Source organism: Chaetodon trifascialis, chromosome 4, assembly GCF_039877785.1.
Source record: "Chaetodon trifascialis isolate fChaTrf1 chromosome 4, fChaTrf1.hap1, whole genome shotgun sequence".
Classification (NCBI taxonomy): Eukaryota; Metazoa; Chordata; class Actinopteri; order Chaetodontiformes; family Chaetodontidae; genus Chaetodon; species Chaetodon trifascialis.
In genome coordinates, this window is record NC_092059.1 from 27,690,974 (window position 1) to 27,712,284 (window position 21,311).

Here is a 21,311-nt window from a genome sequence, read left to right on the forward strand (position 1 = left end):
AACAGAGACAGAGACCTTCTTCAACCAACATCAATACTATTCAAGCACCTAACGCAGTGCAAAGCTAATCTGCAAGCCAGGCTGAGAAACCAGGAGTGTGGAATGTGGACAAATCATTTAAGGATTTAAAGAATACCTGTCATAAAATGGGCACCAACATGGTTGGTTTTCTGGATAACTTGTTGAAAAGAATGCTAGACCTCCACCGTGACAGGAAGCTCAGAATTCTTTCCTCATTGCTTTCCTTGGTTTTAGTGATAAGACTGAAAATAAAAAATTCTTTAACTATATCTCTTCCTATTTCAAGCACCTACTGTAGAAATTTGAAAATAGAACTGATCTGAATAAAATGATTTCCAGATTTATTTGGCAGTGGTTAAACTCAAAACACTATAGCTTCCAAAAAATGGAGGAAGGAGGAATGGTACTAACCTATTTTAAGGATTATTTCACGCAGCCCGGATTAGACTGTTAATTAACATGTGCATCAAGACATTACACGCCAGGTTGAAAGACATTGAACTCTCCATGCCCCAATTCATGCAGCACTGGCCCACAAAAAAGTGGCAAGATTTATAGATTATGTACAAAATCAATGGATCAAAGTTCAATTAAAAATCTGGAATATGACAAGAGCAGAATATAAACTAGACCACAAATTACAAGTAATTCAATGGCACGCTTCATATGATCTGAGGATCAAGCCCAATAAAATGGATCACAGATTAAAATCCTGGATCATAGAAGGAATAACAACATTCTACTCCCTTAAAGAAAAGCGACAACGTGTAAGACTTGAAAACTTGAGGAGAGAACAGTATCTTGAAAAATCAGATTTTTACACAGGGGTGCAAACTGGATGAAAAGATTAAAATAATACTGGGGTCAGTTGAGACATGCTGTAATAACCTTGTTGCCTGGCATAAACTCAGACTGTAAACACACTGCGTTTGAACTTATGTGCAAATGTGGATGCTTTCAAAAAAAATTCTTTAGTGAGAATACTAAATTGAATAATGGAGAGCAAACAATGGCAAATGGTAACTGCAAAATAGCTGAGTAAGGAGGGGGCAGCGGGGCAGGTGTTGCTCCTCAAAAGTCTAATGACATTTTACAATCACAGTGACCTCAGCAGAGACAATCTCGCAATGAGTGGATGTGCAATTCTGCATTTTATCTCTGTCATGTCACAAAGAAAACCATCTATATACCACTATTAACCGTCATGTCAGTGTGACCATGTTGGGATGCCACAATGCCGGCAATGAGAAACCTTGTTACAATGCTCAGAGTTCAATGCATCTCCCTCTCCCACTCCTTGTCCAGGAATTGACATGAGCCATAGAAAAGTGTCCACATTGAGTTCATTGTCTTCTGATATCTAACAGGACTCTAAATACCATTATGAGGCAACTGCGACCAGCACTCATTCAAAATAATGCAACAACACAACAGCTGATCAGAAGGAAGCATAAACTCTTCAACTCTGCAGTTATTAAATGCAAGAGGTGGAAATTCTTCCAAACTGTCAATCAGGCACAAAGGCTGTGGGATCTGTGAGCAAACCCAGGGGATTTCTTGGAGGGCACATAAACATTCACAGTGTTGCTGGGAAAAGTGGCCAGTCAGTGGCCATGGTTTTTGATTGACATAGCTTTGACATTTTGGCCGGAAATAAATTCCATTTTTACTCCTCCATTTTTCAATTCACATCACCTCCTTTTTTTATCAATTCATTCATCCCATGCAGTTTGGTTTTAGATAGGGATCGACCAATTATCGGCTTGGCCGAAAATATCGGCCGATATTCTGCATTTTTTTGATAACTGGCATTGGCCTTTTTTTCCACCGATAACCAATAAAATTAATTAATGTATTTTAAAACGCGCTTCTTTGGCTCTGATGCAGCTGTCTCTCCGCCTGAAGTCACCACTCTTGGCTGTGTAACAATGTCCCACCCACAGCCCTCACTGATTGGCACTGATCAATTTCAGTGATAACATGCAAGCCCAGACTTGACATTTCACCGACCTAGTTGCCAAAACAAAAAAAAGAAAGAAGAAGAAGACTATAGCAAGTATAAGGGAGGAAAACCTGCTGAATTCCGCTGTTTGGCTCTGGAGATGAAACTGTTCACTACTTCAACAAGGTGTATTTCATGATGAATAATAAGGCCCTTTCAGTTACCATTACTTTGTGGGAATAATAAATCTCCTAACGTGTCTCAGCCCGTGGGGCAGCTTCTGGTTTATCAATAAACAACACTGGAGGTGATTATAGCCTATAAGTTTAACAGTACTGCACCCTAACGTGTCTTTGTTTACAGTCGCCTCTCCCTCAGCGCTCGCGCTCTCACTACACTATGATGCAGCAACTTAACTACTGGTGTTAAATGATCGTCTTTTTGCCTGTCACTCGTGAAGTCCAGGGATATGAGTCAGGCAGAGAGCATATGTCGAGGAGATTATTCTCAGTGTGTTTTATTTTCAATCAATAAATTTACCGTTGTGTCTACAACTCACAAGTGTAATGAAACGCTTTTCCAACCTTGAAGATGTGAAAACTGTGGTGCTGGCATGTCTCCTGCTACTGAATTGGGAGTACTAACTCAGACCCAAATTTCAGAACAGTTCAGTTCAGTTTATTTTGTTGATGTTTCAAAAATTCAGGGAGCTATTTTATTTATTTATTTAGTTATTTATTCATTTGAGTGAGTGAGTTTTAAGAAATGCTGCTGTGCAGGCCCCTGCACGTTTTGTTTTAAAAATAATTAAACTTAAAGGCATTTCAATTAAGATTTTGTGTTTGTGTTATTTTACAAAAAGTAAGGTCTTTTTTTCAGTGTACACAAAACAAACAAACAGTATACTGTATTCATTCTAAATTTAGGTGTGTTACTCTAAATTTCGACACCAAAATTTTAATTTTTGCTGCAAATGAATATCTGTTCTAAATATCGGCTATTGGTTTCACTTGATTATTAATAATCGGTATCGGCCCTGAAAAATCCATATCGGTCGATCTCTAGTTTTAGATCTAACCATTCAATGAAAACTACTAATTGCTTTCTCCATGTGAATATGAAATCTGAGTGTTGGGGCAATATTCTTAGTGTGACATTCCACTGGGCACGGCTGGGCCATGTTCTGACTGCAAAGCCGTTTCGTTCCATCTTCTGCACAGCCTCAAACTCCATTCAGAAGAATTTCAGTGGCAGAGCGTTTTGCCTTCCAGATTTTGTTGGCTTCAGATTTGTTTGATCTGGTCATTTTCCCTTGATATTTATGCTTTTTCCATAGGTAAGTAGGCTATGTCAATAACTGGTTTCTTTCTTGTTTGTTTTAACTGTGTTTTATTTAAAGAATTAACTGGGTTCTCTGTGTCATTCCTGTGTCTAACTTCCAGCCCGGCTCGATCTGCTCTGCACAGTTTGACAAGTCACATATACTCTGTGGAGATCAGCTTCTGGAATGCTTCTAAAACACACTGCGTTGCTTCTGGCAGAATGACAAGCATTGTCTAGAATGGCCATGATCAGCTTCGTTGGCCACATCGCAGCCGTGTCCAGTGGAATTAAGAGTTTATGTCTAAAGACAGCTTTTGACATTGTGGATCATGGTGGTCTACTTGTCAAGCTTTTAATGTTCAGCTTCTCCCCTAATGCTATTAAATGGATGCAATCCTATCTGGAAGGCAGAGCACAGATGGTCACAATAAATAGTGAGCTGTCATCAACCCTTAGATGAAACATCAGTGTACCTCAGGGCTCAATTCTGGGTTGCTGGCTGTTCAGCTTCAGTATGAAAGACATCCCCGCTGAGTGCAATGAGTCTAAGATCAAATATTTGGAGATGACACTGTCATTTATATACAAGGAATGATCCAACAGCAAGCTGCATGTGATGGCTTATGTCGCACATTGGCTTAATAACCCCTGTCTTCATTTAAACATAAAGAGAACAGTTGTTCTTCACCAAGACGTCCACAGATAATCTCATACATCATTTTTATGTTGCAGGAGTTAAAAGCTGACAGGTTAGAGTAGCTGACAGCTGACAGGATGGCTAAACTGGCTCATTTACAGCACTGTCTCTTAATATGGGCTCTCGCTGTAACTTCAAATTGTATGAATAAATAAATAAATGTGTTGAATGAATGAAATAAAACATTCAAAATTACAGAAGACTTCATGGCCGATATGTCTCACAAATTCAGTGTTTTCCTCTACATTCATTTAGGAGTGGCAGGCTGCCATTCCTAAATCCTAGCCGCCGCTCCTTCAAATTTCTTTTTTTTCTTTATTGAATTGTTGCAAATACACTACCGCCGCATGTCTCCACCTTCACAGCAGAGTCCGACGTTAATCACTTCCGAGAGCACAGCCTTGAAAGTGACGTCAAGCACCCAGGCACCAGGTCAGGGAGTCAGAGGAGTGTTGTCTTAGAAAATAGGGCAGTGACTTTCCGGTGAAAAGGTAGACTTATTAGCTTAAGATAACTCATAATAGATTTTACAAGTTAAATAGACATTTGCAAAATATTGATGGCCAGCTAACGTTACTCAATATGTTGGTAGCTTAAGTTAATTGGGCCCGGTGCTAACTCAGTGTTGCTAACATGAGTAAACTAATTGATAGCATTAAGCTAATATCTACACACCATGATGTAACTGCTGACTGCATTTTCAGATGAGCTTGTTCAAACATTTCTCTATCATGTCAGTCTTTAATTGAAGGAGGAAAAACGCTCTCTGAGGTGCTAACTGCCGGTCTCCACCTTCACTGATGGCCAGGACAGTGTTTCCAATAACCATTAACCACAAATTTTTTTTTGATTGGTTAGGCCTATCGGTGTATAGGTTAATTTGAATACACGCACACACAGAGTGATGCATGCCGGTCCAAAGCAAAACCCAGTTGCTCTGCCATATGACTGAGACCTATACGTTGCAATCAGTGTGATAGCCAGTGAGGGAAAAGCAAGTTTGGTACCTCGAGATGAAGTACGTAAAGCCATCAAGAGCTACTTGAAATTGAAGTGCACTGGGGAGGAGAGGGATGAGCTAAAAATCAGGGCACACAGGCTAGCTCTGACCACTGACTGCTGGAATGCTCTCACAAATGCAAATTACATCAAAACTATATGTCAGTTCATCAATGCTGACTGGGAGCAAGGTTTCTGTTATCTGGTAACTACCATTTTTACGGGGGGGGGGTGTGAATATGATGTTGCCTTGTAGTTTGGGAGATTTTTTTTACTGAACCTCGGGGGTGTCTAGAGGACAGAGTTATTTAATTTTCTCAAAATGATAATAACTTATGTGCAACGAACACCATAAAATGGGACCAGGATTAATAGTATCATAAAGTGACTACTTTTATTAATGTATTATCTCATGGAAATAGCAATTCGAAGTAGTGGACTTCGCTACAAAATTTCACTGTTTTAAACGTTGGTGTGACCAAGCCTTTAGAAAAAAGAATACATACATACATAAACATATATATACAAACACACACACACACACACACACACACACACACACATATATATATATTCAGATGTTTCAGGTAAGGTTAAAGCTAGGTGAAGATTCAAGTACAAGAAGAGTTAAAGATCAGGGCTATTGGTAAACCTTCCAAATAGAGTATGATAACACAGGTAATTAGGTGTGAATATGTTCTGTGTCACGTTTATTGGTGTTTGTGTGTAATCTCACCTCAAGGCAGTCATTGAAGAGGAACAGCGTGACATGTTCTCCACGGTCACATGGCTGATCTCCAAGGGCGATTGTTTCTACTCTGTAGACCAGACTGCGATGAGAGGAGAGCAAGTTGGCCTGCAGGAAAGACAAAGTGTAGAAGGTAAGAAAAAAAAGATATGTGTTGGAGAGAGAGAGAGAGAGAGAGAGAGAGAGAGAGAGAGAGAGAGAGAGAGAGAGAGAGAGAGAGAGAGAAAACGAGGCATAGAAGGTGAAGGAAATGGGATGATGGGTAAAAGGCAGAACACACCCAACACAATGTGGCACCTTTTTTCAAAATTCCAAATGATTTCTTGATATCATTTGATATTCTTATCATGATTAAGTGTTAAATTTTGCTTACAGCCCCATCAAAAGGAAAACACGAGTGTGTGTAGTGGAAAGACTTTGTACTGGCTTACAGATCATATACATTTCATGTCTACTACCTGTATTTTGAAATCAAAATATCCTAAGTTTTAAGGGCATTCACACAGATATTCATAAATGACAAATAAGTAATGACTTATTTAATGTCTCACAGGTCAATAAAACTGCTTGTTGGAACAGTTTATTGATGACTTGTTGACATCTAGTGAAGATCAAACATCATGGTGTCACTGTGAGCTAATAAATACACTTGAATATGTAACTATGGCTTGACTGACCTGTACGCAGTCTACAATAGGTCTAGTTCAGTTTGTCACGTGGGATAATATGAAAAATAAATTATTGCTGTAACAGAGCCACAGACATGAAACAACAGCAATCCTAAAACTTACAGGACAGCCATCGACTTCATAAACAACGTCAAAGATCTGCTTCTGGCCTTCCGTCTTCCTCTTGTCCTCGTTGATGTGACTGGTGAGGAGGGAGAGGAACAATTTTAATAATCCATCACTTGTTTAAGTTGTTCATCAAGAAAAAACTGCAAACATGTAACATTTGTTTGTTCTCATATGTGAAGATGTGAACGTTTTTGAGTTTTGGACTGTTTGTCGGACAAAAGAAGCAATTGAAAGACATCTTGTTGGACTCTGTGATCTCTGCTGTCATAAAGTCAGGTTAAAATAATTCCAGAGCAAGATGAGGCTGTCCATGCTGCGTCTCTGACCTCTGCCCTCTCCCATGCTTCTCTCCCAGTTCAGTGAATTAAGGGTTCATTTCAACCAAACCAGAGTTGGGGCTGATTGATGGAACATTAGAAAGATGAACCAATAAGGCTTGAATGAGTTTGATTTTTTTTCTGTCACATGTGAACGAAGTGTGTTTTATGAATTAAATGCAGTCTGGTGGCTTTGGTGAGTGCAGAAGAGCAGCTGTTACTGGTTAAACAAAAAGGATTTTAGTCTTTAGCAAAAAAGGTCCAACTCTGTAGGGATCTTACTCAGAATAACAATCTGAGCCCTGAACACTTTTAGTGGACACACATTGATGGTGCACAGTGACCATTTTGTGGATGGAAATACTGGAAAAACTTCAAAAATTGTTGTCTCCATTATTCACTTGGACACAAGAACATGGAAAAACAGGGTCCATAATCAGATAATATGTGGTCGGAATTTGTCTAGGACATTGCAATCTACCACAATATGTGGACCAGCACCAACTGGAAACTACACACAATGTCACTTTCATTGATTGAAAATTAAATTTAGGACACAATGATATAAGTAAATAATTCCCCACCATCTATACATGTGTATAGTAGAGGTAAGATCTTAAGCCCGAGCCCGAGCCGGCCCGAAATTCGGGCCGGGTCGGGCCCAAAATGTCAATTATTAACTTTGGGTCGGGTCGGGCCGGGCTTCTCTCTCGCTAATTTTTTTTAATAAATATATATTTATTTGAAGTCTGTAATAACCAAATATACGGCTCGGGACACGCGCGCGCTTTACGCAGCGCTCAATGCCAGATGTTCAAGAGGACGAGACCCGAGACTGAACTCCTGCACAATACGCACTTTACACCGAGATGACCGCCCTGGACCACCTACCTCAGCAGGTCTGACTTCTGCAAACAGCAGCTGGTCCAGAAACATGTATGAATGGATTCATCCATGCGCGCAGTCTCCAGCGGAGGATTTTTAAAGTCTGTTTGTTTCCGCCTTTGGTAACGAAGACTATAGTGAACCTGCTGCGCTCTGGAGGCTTTACCCCGTGTATCTCAGATGCCCTTCCTTGTGATCTACAATGAAGCCCAGAGACCTGCTCCTGCTGCTGTTCCTCTCCTTGTCAGAGAGGCGCGTCCATGTGAGCACAATATCACACACAGAAATAACTTTAACAAACTTTTCCAGCGTTATTTCATTGTGTAAATGCATTTATAATGATCATAAAAATATGTAGATTATTTTAACATTAAGAAAACTTGCGATATAAAATTTCGGGTTTGTTTCGGGCTCGGGCCTGCAAATCAAGTTAATTGATCAGGCTCGGGTCGGGTCGGGCTTTAATACCCGCGGGCCTGGGTCGGGTCGGGCTGGATTTTTTAGGGCCGATCTTACCTCTAGTGTATAGGTATGTTTATGTTGAACTAATGTACAAGTAGCATGTCTCTCTTTGTATTAGTTTGCCCTCTTATGGACATAATGGGCAAAAATAAATATTTGAATGGTTTGAAACTTTTTTTTCTCTTAGAAGGAATAATAAAATGTCATTTTCAGTTTCATGCCGCGCATTGCTTTAAAACCGCACGGCTATTGTAAAAGCCACGCAGTAGTTTTGACTACAGCTCAAAGGATTTGAGCATAATGTGACACAGCACTGAATACAACCTCACAGTGATCTGAAAAAGGACTGAAACATCAAGTACTGATTTAAAGTTAAAGTCTGGCATCAGCTATGTCAAAGCTTTAAAGAAAATCTTTGAAAAAACTTGGAATAAAAATCAAAAATGGTCAATTATTACAAGTCATGCCAACTCACGTCATGACTTCTTTCAGAGACTCAATTGCTTTTTCCAGTGTTATCTTGTCTGGGTTGTCATCTGACGTATGCTTCTTTATGTCTGAAATGGTGGAAGAAAGGTAAAGTTTATTAAGAAGCAGAAAGGCAGGAAGAGATGAAAAACATGGAGAGAAAGGTGAGAAGAAAAGAACAGAGGAAAAGAAATTACAGACGGTATCAATGGGAGATAATGGAGGAAGCAGGCAGGTGTGGAAGGAGAAAGATAAGAGGGAAAAGACAAGGTGGGATGTAATTAGCTCAAGAAATGATTTTTTTTTCTTCACTGTTTTTAAAGGGGTATGTATGTGTGTTACCGTTAAGAAGAAGGGCCACGCTAGGCAATCTCTGTACAGGTCGAATGAGCAGCTCCACCAGTGTCTGCCTGCCGCACTCTGGCTTGGCCTGGTTGATCTGGAAGATGTGGAATGAAGATGTGGTTCTGACAGCATTTGTGTATGCGTAAACTTAAACGACACATTGAAACAAAGGTTTGCACTGTAAGCCAGACCCCTGCAAAGTGAAGGTCAATCGGCTCATGTCTATATGTTCACAGCTCCAGCATTCTCTTCATAAGTGCTTTGCCAGAAATGTGCAGTGTGTCACTACTTTGTGCCCTTTTTAATGGCCAACTGAGTGAACAGGCTACATATGATGAACACAATACAATGTAATACATATTGCTATATCAGTCCTGCAAAATACACTGTACTACCTTCATCAAGTTTATTAGAATTCTAACGCTGAAACAACTAATCAATTAAAATCGATTATAAAAATCGCTGGAATAGTGGCAACAAACTTAAATTTCTGAAACCTATTTAGTATAAGTTTCAGTTACTTTGGATGGAATTACTTTGAAAACAATGATGTATGAGAGTTTATGGTAAAAAGCCAGTTTCAAATCCAGATCCAGACATCAGCCTTCTCCAGAAGAAATCGAGCTGGGAAATCAGAGTATCCAGATTATGGAGACCAGGCTTCTCATTTACCGACTGTAAGGTCCTTTAAAAAACATTCACTGCCACTAGATGATGCACTGAGGCACCAGCATCTCAGATGAGAACAAACGGGTGCATTAGCTTTATTAGGCAAACACGTACAAAACATACGCAAAGGTCTTACCTTGAGAAAGGCGTGGAAGCGTGGCTTTTGTTTCTCACACCGAACAATAGTCTCCTTGCTCATTTCAAAAAAGTTGACAAAGGGTGGGTAGGCCTTCACCAACTCTCTAGACTGGACAGAGAAAGATGAGGACAAGTCAGAAGAATTGAGAGGAAGAGCCACATAGATTCGAGAATGAGGTTCCAAATAGAGGACTGTTTAAAGTTGCTTTCAAACTCCTCTCTAAGAATAATCTGCAGTGCCACCATACTGGCACTCTCTGTAACTGGGTGGAAATTCTCAATACTGACCCCATACCTGACCCCATACCTGATTCTTTTTCTGAGTAACTAGTGCTTTTACTGTAATAAGCATTTCAGATCAGCAAATCAACCTTGTACAAATAATGAATAAATAATAAAAACAATGTTATAATCAAAAAATAACTCAACCCACAGCACATTTCACAACCACATGAAACCTTCAGTGTCCTCCATCATGTTCTTATTATTAGTGTAACAGTTCATTGGTTAATGTGTGTGCGTAGAGTGTGTGGCTGAGTGAGTGACAGAGAGCGAGTGGTAGGAAAGTGTCAGTGACTGCAAGTGCAGCAGAGGAAAAGGTTAGCGGGAAGTTGTCCATCGTCTTGTCAGTGTGTCAGTGAATAAATGCTGCAGCTTCTCAAGACCAAGAAAAGTCAACGAAGGGGGTTTCAAGAGTCTGTCTGTAGTGGAAACGCAAAACAGATCCAGGGTTTCAGTACATGTGGGGATAGTTTAGGAGTTTCAAGAGAACTACACTGAAAGTGTTTGGTGGAACTGTGATTTTAGAGTCTCCAACAGATGAGTGTATATCAGCAACAGCATATGGAACCATATGATGTAGAAGTGGCCAGATTTCCGTCTAAAATCTACCCAAATTTTGCATTTTGATCATCAATATCAAAAGCAGGCCAGGCAATTACCCCAGCATTTTCTTTTACTCTCCACACCTGCCAACCTGTGTCCAGGGTGTGGCCAACGGGGGGAAGAATAAAACACTTCACAGATGACACAGTGTAGCTTACCAGCTGGCAACTAGTTGTAAAACATAAGCCATGTCTCTGGATCCTGCGTCAGGAGGAGGAATAATCCAGTGGATTTGTGAATTTCACAGTCGGAGTTTCTCCAGGAGTTGCCAGTCATTGCAAACTAAGGCGAACGCTGCAAACCTGACTGACTGATCAACGGTACTGTGAGTAACTGGGGTACATACTGGAAATACTCACTGTAACTGAAATCCAAATATACAGTAGATGCTGCAATCTCAATCTTTAATCCCTGATTTGATTTGGCTTTGTGCTGCTGTGACCTGGATTAAATTGAACTGTTCTGTGGTCGTGGGGATAAGAAAGCAGACTATTCTGTGGACTGAACTCTGAGACAGTGGGACGCACACATATACACCAGGACTGCTTTGCTGGATGTCACAATCGTGACATCCATAATATGTTTGTACTTTCTTGTACAAACAGGCAAATAGGCAGGGTCGAATCTGTTTGTACTCACATATTTGAGAATGATGTCTCCTACACTCCTGTCCTCTGACCAGTCTGACAGGAGCTCCTCAAGGTCGCTCTAATGAACAAACCATCACACACACAAATAACAAGTCAACAAACTCTCAATCACAAAAATGTGGTCTAACTTGGGTTGTCATAGAAACAGTTGAGGACACCACCTTTATTCTGGTATGAACCTCGTAGATGTCTGGTATGCTGCCAAATATGGTCTTCACTTCTTCTTGGGCCAGGATGGGTCCGCCCACCTGCCCCTCTTTTTCCAATGGAAGCTTGAAAAGCTTCAAATAAGAACAGATATGAGAGAGGCACACAAACACTGGCTCACAACCCATTTCAAAACATCAATGAGCAATACTCAAAGAGGCTTTCAAAGGCATCAGTAATACAACGCGTTATTTTCGGACAATAAAAATATACATCTAATATGTCTACACACTGCGTGTCAAGACAAAATATGTGTCACTGACTGTTTTTTCCATGACAAAGACAAGATGATAGGATGGCGTGAATGTCATTGAACACTAACTGTGATTATAATAACATCCAATGCTGTTGATAAAAAAGACGAGACATAGAAAAAAAAATTATTTCACCAAAATCTGTCTTTAATTTCAGACAGAAAGAAGAGATGAAGCACTACAGACTGTCTTTTTCAATGCAGCAGTTCAGTTTCCTGTACTGTGTGCCTTATATCAGGACAACACGGCAGCACACAATGAACGCAATCAGGAGACGGTGAGTGAGAGTGAGAGAGAGAGAGAGCTGTGACCGTCGATAAATGAAAGAGTTGATTATACACTGGAGCAAGTGTGTGTGTGGGCTGCCGCTGCCCTCTATATGCAGGGAGGATGCTGACGTGAAACGGCAGTGAGTTTGAACTGTTTGAGAAACACTGATGTTACAGATGGAAAGCTTATTTAAAGCAGCCTTCAGAACTTCAGACTAAAACGAGTGAGCTAACTAGCTAAAAGCCATGCACCTTGCAGTCATAAACAAAAGAGCATTCCAAAAATGTTGGATCATCCGTGCTTACAGATGTAAATCAAAAATAGTGAATAACATGATTTGGCTCTCCACTGATGGCGTACCATGTTAGTGTCATACACACATAAGCAACCAATCTGTGTTAATGTTGTGTCATGCTGAAAAATGACATCTAACTTGAAGCCTACTGTCCGCTGTCGATGTGAACATAGGTTTAAAATATCTGCTGCCTCCGTAAATGGCAGTAAGTTGAAAAAGGGAACTGCTGCGCTCACACATATAGATCAAGTATATTTTCTCTTCTGCTAGCAGTGAAATGAAAAAGTGAAAAAAGAGCATGGATTGACTATGAAATAGGCAGTAATCAACAGCACTACAACTCGTGCCGAGCATGCAGTGATTACTAAATGCCTGGATTATGGAGTCAGCCTCAACTGTGTTTTCCTGTGATAAATGGCACAGGAGTGGAGCAACAGAAGCATTTTTAAGGTGATTTAAGCAGCATGTGATGAGTTAGTTTTTAGTGTAAAGGCTTTCCAAAACACCACAGGACAAACCTTGTATTCCTAGATTTTGTTAAGACAAAGCAGATTTTTGTGAGGAAAAGGAGCAGCGAAACCCAGAAGAATACAACAGAAGACAGATGGAAGACACGGGAGAGGAAGGTGACAACATTTGAGGGAAGCTGTTGAGACAGAAACAAGGGGGGGGGGGCACTGAATGAAAAAGAAAACATTAAAATGGAGGAAGAAAAATAGTTAAGAAAAACAGTTAAAACAGTAAAAGAGATGGGAGACAGAAAGAGAAAAATTCAGGCATTTTCTCCCTCACTGGTCAGCTGTCTGACTCTGCTGGGACCAACTGATAAGAAAGGCCAAGTGAGAGCATGCAAACACACGCACGCATGCACACACACACAACACACACACGTGTGCGCGCACACACACTTAATGATTGTAGCTTAGCCTCAAACTGTTGTCAAGGGCAACTGACTGGCCAACCTGTGAAGGAGTGTTAGAATTGTCCACATTGTGCGAACACACACACACACACACACACACACACACACACACACACACACACACACACACACACACACACACACACACACACACACACACACACACACACACACACACACACACACACACACACACACACACACACACACACACACACACACACAGGCACACACTGCTACCTGTAGGATGGTGCTTAAAATGTCTACATAGTTGCTCTCGGTTTGGTAGAGTTCCTTGGAGACCTGCCACCTGGCTGACTGCTTGGAGAGAACGGGAGTCGAGCTCTTGGATGGCTTCGAACTCTCTGGAGGAACAAGACAGGCAGGGAAGAAGCCAAGCTGTTAACACTGCACTGAAGCATAGTCAGACACTGCCAGGTGGTTTTTTTAGCAGTCATAATGAAATTGGAGCTGAACTGCAGCATCAAATTGTAAAGAATTTTTTAAATGTCCAAGTAAAACCTACAGTACAGACTACTGGTACACAACGTGGAATTGGACAAATTAAAGATCTCAGACGACTTGGTATCACCAGTTTCTCATTCACTTATCAAATTCAAATTCCATTGAATCCCTTATGGAATCTAATGACACTCAGCTTTGATCATTTGTCAGTTATTACAGTTAAATGCAATTATAGTTGCTTAACTTCAAATATTAATATAATATGAATATATATCTACTAAACTTTTTCATTAGACGTGACATGATCAGCACGTGCAGACACTGATCTGCAGAGAGCACTTTAACCAAACAACAACAAATTTAGCTGCATCTGTTAAAATCTGACAGAGATTTCATTTCAACCAGCCGAAGCAATGGCTGTACAGGCTAAAACAACAAATGTGCTCCAAAAGCGTTTGCTACATTACATTACTGTGCTGAGAAAGAAGAGGGATAGAGATAGAGATATTTTAGTATCTGGGCAAAAGTGGAACCAGTTATCAGAACTCCAAACTTCCCACAAAGCCTCTTATTTACTGGCTGAAAACATGTAATGTTTAGCAGTGTATTTCTTGCTTATTTATGCGCAAAATGCATCAATCTTAATTTTGATGTGTTAGGGTTATCACATTGTCAGGTTGAAAAACAAACTTAATACAATGAATCCGTCAGTGTGGACAGATCACATGTGAATGGCCTTGAATGGTCTAACGTAAGGCAAGGAAAATTTTGTAAAGGTGATTTGCCACCTGCTGGATGAGGGCGAAAGTCTGACAGCTCCTCCAAAGGAACTTTACTTTCAGCACTCTTTAAATACAACACTTTAGCTGTCAGGCCAGGTAATACTCTGAAGTCCTTTTCATTTGTACTCCACTACACTGGCTGGCCTGGAGATAACCCAGTGCTTCACTGAGAACGTTTGTTCAGTGCCATGGGTAAAACTGACGCATGACTTATTTATTGTTACCATAGAGTTCTTTTCAGTCTTTCAACAGCTACTTTATATTAGCCTAGACTTTGCCTGATGTCTGCTAACAACACCAGCACAGTCTGACTCTTGAAGCAAAACCTGACCTGCAGATGTTCCTGGCTGCTGCTGCATCTCCTCTGCTTGTTGGAGGGTATTTGTACTCAGGTAGGACCTTCTCCTTCTCTCTTCCATGTATGTCCTAGTCCTCCTTTCCCTGGTTTTCCTCCTCCTTATCCTATTCTGGGCCACAGTATCCTCTCTGTTGCTCTCTGATCTTTCCCCTACTCTATCTTCTGGAATGAAGAGGGGTTCATCTTGTTACTGTTCTTATATAAGTGTGAGTTAACCATAACAGAATAACCTCTAAAGCATTTCATTTTTCCATCAATATATACCAGAATTATGGCGTCTGTCAACTGTCAACCAGAGAATAAAAGATTCAAGGGTTGGACCATGCAGTGACTTTCCAGTCCCACATCATTTCCCTCTTACCTGCTAAGGCCTTGCATGTCTCAGGGGTGTTGGAGATGTCCAGCAGCGAACCGATGGAGAGGGTGTGCTCTGCTGACGGCCGTTTGCGTGGCGGAGGGAAGGGGGAGATCTCTGTCTCCTTGGTGAGCTGAGCCAGTGTGTCCCTCAGACGCCGACGCTTCCGGTTACTGTTGGGAGTGGTGAGGGACAGGAGGGACACTGCCTTCTTCATGGCTGGGCTGTCGTTCTGAAGCACAAGACGAGATGAAAACAAGATGAGAACAAAAAAGGGCAAGTAATATGAAGGCAAGCTGTATGCCTTGCAAATTACAACATGGGAAAATGTGAGGGGGAACAATGATAACACTTTGAAGTAAAAACCTTTTCTAATAGCACACTTACGGAGTGAACACGTAGAGAAAAAGGTAGGCACATCTTTTCCTTTGTGTGTGCTCCCTGGTTGCATAATGCTGTCGTTCTGGCTAAATTGTTTGCTAAGCTGGTTTGCACAAACTGCAATGAGAGCCAGTCGCCTGCAGTTCTTCATCTTCATCTTCTTCAACAGCTCGCGGTCATTGCTCACTGTGTCTTGTTGTACCAATAATCCCTTGAAATACTTAAAACTTATCCACTGACTTACAACTCTGAATATTCCCAGATTACACAGAATCCCAAAAAAGCTTGCTATGTAAAAGGGATGCTATTTGAAATATTAATAAATGAGAATGGAACAATTTACTACTTTAAATATTTCTAGTTTTATTCCTTGATTTTTGTAAATATAATTCTGACTTTGATGCAGCAACAAGTTTCAAAGAAATTGTGACAGGAGCAACTAAAGACTGGGAAAGTTGTAGAATGCTTAAAAACACCTGTTTGGGGTAACAGGTAGCAGCTTCATTGGTAACAGGTATCATGAAAGGGGAATCCTCAAAAGGCTAATCCACTCACAAGCAAGGATGGAGCAAGGTTCACCACTCTGTGAACACAGGATTGTATAAAGGGCACGACTACAGTGGCACACACTTCGTAAACCTGCAGTCGAGCAACACAGTTCATTCGCAATGACTGCATTATGCTTTATTCACATTTTATGCAGCGTCCCAGTTTTTCTGGAATCAGGGTTATAATGTCTGTGACAAGTGCACTGCATTTCCTTCACCTGTGTAAAGTTTAATGTGAAGCAACAGCAGCGGGAAATGTTTGGTTGAAGTAGCTGTCACTGAACACAGTTCCAATATGGTTGTAGTTACAAGCTACAGAAGCACTGAGAGGCGCACATCGTAACATCCAGAAACACTGCTTTCTCTCTCGTCTCAGGTAGGTGTGTTCAATCATTCAATTTAGCAAAAGAGACACAGTTCCCGTTGAGGGAGGAGGCGGTCACAGGTTAAGGCATCAGCATGCTTCAAATGAAGTGTTTGTCAGATTGTCCAAGAGCGTTATAAACCCCCTCAGCTTTAAACGCTGGAATTCAACAAAGATGCCCACTTCACACAGCGACTGGCCAGGCGTGAGGAGGTGAGACAGAAGGCAGGTGAAACATTACTGCTTTCAATTAAAAGCTGGTCACTTGAGTGTGGCTACATGGAAGAGCTAAAATCACTGACTGAAGACACAATTGATCGACACTGTGTACGCATTAGTTCATGACCCTGGCCAGGGTAATCAGGTATGCCACCATCAGTTACTGAACAGCAGTTAGTCCCAGTATCAAGCAGGTACGCAAGAGTTCAGGCTGACTCATCATAAATCAAAACACGAATTAGGTGGAATCAGTGTTTTTGACCATGCTATAATGTGATACATCAATCTTGTCAAAATGGTCTTCTCCCAAAATCTTGATCATAGCTGGTTGTTTCATAGGGTTACAACATTTTTCATATGATCCAGTTTTATGGTTGGTGAAAAGGTCAACTAAACTCTTAAAACCCACCATTTTAACTTCCAAACTTAAAAAATGGCACAAAGAAACAATGAAATCACCCTCCTGAGGATACTGGATGAGCATGAATAGAGGTCCTTGGTTTAGTTTCAAGTTAATTATTTCTAAGGTAACAGAAATGGAAAGTACTGAAACAGGAATGGGAGCAACATAAATGTAAGCGCTTGGTACTAAAAAAGATTAATGTGACACAGAGAACTTAAGGACACAGTTAATCCAGTGCCTTTACACTGTTTGCATATAATTCATAACCAAATACAGAAGGGAAAAAAATAACCTCTTTGTGGTGTTTGCATCTACAGCATCCTTAATACACATACATTAACATCAGCCACCACACACTCACCTTCTCATAGAGGTACATAGACTCTCCAGCCCGAGCATCCATCTGAATGCTCCCCCAGAACCACTACAACAGAGAAAACTGTGTTTACTGACCCCGATTAGGACAGAGTGAGACAGACAAAAAAGGTATGATATTGCATAGACATACAATTTCCTTTAAAAAACAACAAACCTAGCACAGGAACGAAAAAGCTGCATTGACTGCTGGGTTATAACTACAGCTAAACCACCACTCTATCTTGGTCCAAATTATTCATCCGCAGGAAGGGGAAATCTATTATTGATCCGTCTCTCTGACAGGACAGCCAGAGAGAGGGAGAGCAGAGACAGCATCGACTAAGGTTTAACCTAAAAGGAATCCTGATCAGATGATCATCTGGCATTCTGTTTCGGAGGAACAAACTGACAGGATTCGTTTTTTTTCTCCTGTCTCCCTTGTGTCTGGATCCTCCTATAGCAAAACCTCAGAGTACACCCATTATTTTGCTATGTCAAGATAGGACTTGACCAGTATCACGGAGGTGTCAAACTTGTTTGTCTGTAGAGGCAGCAGTAAAATGAACTCTGAAAACTAAAGGCTTACCTCCTGTTTGACCGCAAAGAGTTTCTTGGTGGGAGAAAATGGCAGCTCCTTCACTGAGTTTTCCTCCACCACCAAGTGTGTACATCTCTCATCTCCAACCTCGAGATAAGTGCCACCTTGGACAAAGAAAAACAGGGGTGCACATTTTTTTTAAATGACTCAGCTTTACTCATTTTAATGTAGGTATTAAGTATCACGGCTCAGAGTTGACTATTAGCTTAACCCCTTCTCCAAAAAGCAAGCGTCCAGTCTTAGCTTAGCAATTGTAACGAGTCACAGCAGATCTATCAAGCTTTGGATTTCCCCAACATAATGAAAAAGTTTGGAAGGTAGTGTCATTTTTTACCACCTTTCCAAAACTACAAATACAAGAGTGTAAGCCAGGGGAAGGGAAGCTGTGGCCTTCAGGCTGTATGCAACCTGCAAGACCATTTGTAACAACATATTAGTTCTTTTCAAAACTGACTCTCAGTTCAGCTCGAGACTCAGTGACACAACCTGGAAAACCAGCTGCAAGTAGCATCATCATCGCTACCATCTGACATTAGACACTTCTGATGGAGAAAAAAAACAAAAAACAAAACAGACACACACAACTGCTCCAGAGATACATACAGTGACAGATGCCTGAGTGCTGCAGCACTGACCGTGTTTGAGAGTCCTCTCCTCCATGTTGGCCTTCTCTTCATCTGAGAAACCCACAAAACTGAGGACGCAGTCCTGGAACGGAGGCACTTTGAACTCAGATCGAAACTCCTCTTCTCCTGCATGAAAGGACCTTGACACACAAGGTGTGAGAAGCAAAGTTACTATCAAACCATGTCATCGTTTCTAGTAGTAGTAGTAAGTAGTTTCCTGAAGGTATATTACATACATTGTATTATGTTTTATTAGGATCTGTGCCAAGATCAAACAATTATTATTATTATTATTATTATTATTATTATTATTATTATTATCATTATTATTATAAGAAACTGTTCGTCACATTAGAGTAATTTTGATCTTTTCACACAATCTTGAGGCTTAGGTACTCGGCTCTTCTTAAGCCATTGAAAAGGCAAACGCTGAACTGACTGACTTTTTACGGATGTTTGCTTGGCAAGTGAGGTAGGCAGTTGTGGGACAAAAAACAATTATAAGTGATGCAGATTTTGTTTCTGACTTTGTTTTGTGTTTTCTTACACACAGTTGAACAACAATAGAGAATCCAGAGCACTGTTGGAGCTGTCACAGGCCAACTGGTGGTCTAAAATCGTGTCCAGCATGTCCAACTCCCTCTCGGTTTCTCAGTTTTGTGTCAAACTGCTGACTCCAGCTCCCTCTGAATGGCTCTCTCTCCACACCAATGATACCTTGACACTTCATTTGTCCAATGAGTGTTCCCCATTGTCCTTCTTTCTTTGTATTGGTTGTCATTGTCAGACAAAAGTAATTGTAAAACGCACTGCCGCTAACCTTGAAAGAACCTGAAACATTTAATATCATCTCTTGAGCACTGCTGAAAATTGGTGTCAGGACTTGACCTGTTCCTGGAATATCCAGAGAACAGAGAAAACAAAAGCAAAACCTGTGACAAATGGTTAGACGATACATTTAAGGATGTCCCAGTCAGGTTTATTTGGCCCTGAGCTCAAGCTTTTTAACACTGGGCATCTGCTGAAACAGTGTGTGAACTGACACTTACGTATATTTACATAGCAGCAGAATGTGCGCAATGTTGACTAAATACGTATCTGGCACATTGAAACAGCAGGTGAAACCTACCAAATTTGGCACGGCTTATTTTTCAAAACTTTCAAACTGTTAAATTTAACATCCTAAATGATTGATATGATATGAATGAAAGTTGAGTCAGGAGATTCTGGAGTTGTTACACGTTTGCATAGTGGTGTCACACCTGATTTAACCTGCTGCTATCTGTCATTTTAATTTGAGAAATCGTTAAGTTTCTGCAGTGGTAAAGAGCTATTACTGAAAAACCTATTGGAATATGTATATGTACTGAATTCTATCTGTAACCTTTTTAATAAAAATGAATTAAAATGGGATAAAAATGATGCAACACAAGCTTCAACGGGACAATGGTGCATAGGCTTCTGTCAAGGATTTTCAACTCACACGTCATCTCGACGTTCCCAGGCCTTATGAATCCATGATGGAGTGAGGATGGGCGTCCCCATGCACACCGCCAGCTGAGAGATGAAGGCATAATAAGACACAGGAAAGAGAGGAGGAAGACAGAACACAACTGAGTCAATGTGCAACCAAGAGATGAAGGAGAGAGAGGGAAACCGAATAACAGAAAGGAAAGCATAAGATTTATCTCTGCACAATTTTAATACTATAAGACATTCAAATAGTTGTTCCACTGTCACTGCTCACAGTACAACAGTCTCTCCAGTCTGTTTTCATTACTCCTGATGGCCCTGTCACTCACATTCTCCATATGAATATGACAGGTACAAACAGTTTCCACTTCAGGCGTAATACAAAAACAAGTACGAGAGGCTCAGTGTTTGAAACACCCTCCTGCTTTGTTAGTTAGCATCCCATTTTAAAATGGAAAGCAGCATAGGCTGCCTGTCACAAAGCCAACGAGTTCTTATTATTTTATCTTGTTGAACAAAATGCAGCCTTCACACGACTTTGAGGAGGAAAAGGGGAGGCGGTGAGCTGGAAAAAGTGAAAGCAATAACTGAGGACAGAGGGAGAAAGAAAGAAAAAAATGTAAATAGAAAATCATTGCCAGAGATGATTGAAAGAAGTAACGCAACAAGCATCCGTTGATTCATCCATTGAGAAGCCAAGAAAATGACGTGTCAGTCTATTCATCCACTCATCCATCTAGCTCTATGTATCACTATGGAGGAGAGGCCATGTACTCAACTCAGTTTAAAGTGGATCCCACTGGGCATTAAATTACAACTTTCTCACAACAGACACAGACACTGGGGTTAAAGTTGGGCTGTGACGACCTTCACATAATTTCCAGCTCATTCTGTTTAATCAGTGAGAGAAGGAGGGAAGTGCTGCACAATCAATCAATCACTGGGGGTTTTCATCACTTGTGGGGACATTACATAGACTTACATTCATTTCCTGGAGCCTTACCCTAACCATAACCACTATCTGCCTATTCCTAACCCTGAACCTAACCTCACCTTACCTAACATGTAACCCTATCCTCAGTCTGCAC

General features: G+C 40.8%; 1 protein-coding gene across 4 annotated transcripts in view; it reads right to left on the bottom strand.

The window, feature by feature from the left end:
• ect2 (epithelial cell transforming 2) overlaps positions 1-21,311 on the bottom strand; it is a 53,942-nt gene that overhangs the window by 19,733 nt on the left and 12,898 nt on the right. For 3 of the 4 annotated variants that reach the window (XM_070960727.1, XM_070960726.1, XM_070960725.1), the window contains 13 exons: positions 20,234-20,307; positions 18,760-18,890; positions 18,113-18,228; positions 17,523-17,593; positions 15,245-15,478; positions 13,535-13,655; positions 11,508-11,627; positions 11,336-11,404; positions 9,810-9,920; positions 9,002-9,098; positions 8,667-8,748; positions 6,522-6,600; positions 5,719-5,838 (listed from right to left, as the gene is read on the bottom strand). In XM_070960727.1, the coding sequence (XP_070816828.1) occupies positions 5,719-5,838; positions 6,522-6,600; positions 8,667-8,748; positions 9,002-9,098; positions 9,810-9,920; positions 11,336-11,404; positions 11,508-11,627; positions 13,535-13,655; positions 15,245-15,478; positions 17,523-17,593; positions 18,113-18,228; positions 18,760-18,890; positions 20,234-20,307 (1,425 nt within the window). Of the gene's footprint in view, positions 1-5,718; positions 5,839-6,521; positions 6,601-8,666; positions 8,749-9,001; positions 9,099-9,809; positions 9,921-11,335; positions 11,405-11,507; positions 11,628-13,534; positions 13,656-14,808; positions 14,827-15,244; positions 15,479-17,522; positions 17,594-18,112; positions 18,229-18,759; positions 18,891-20,233; positions 20,308-21,311 lie in introns of all 4 variants that reach the window. The other variant, XM_070960728.1, reaches the window with a different exon arrangement.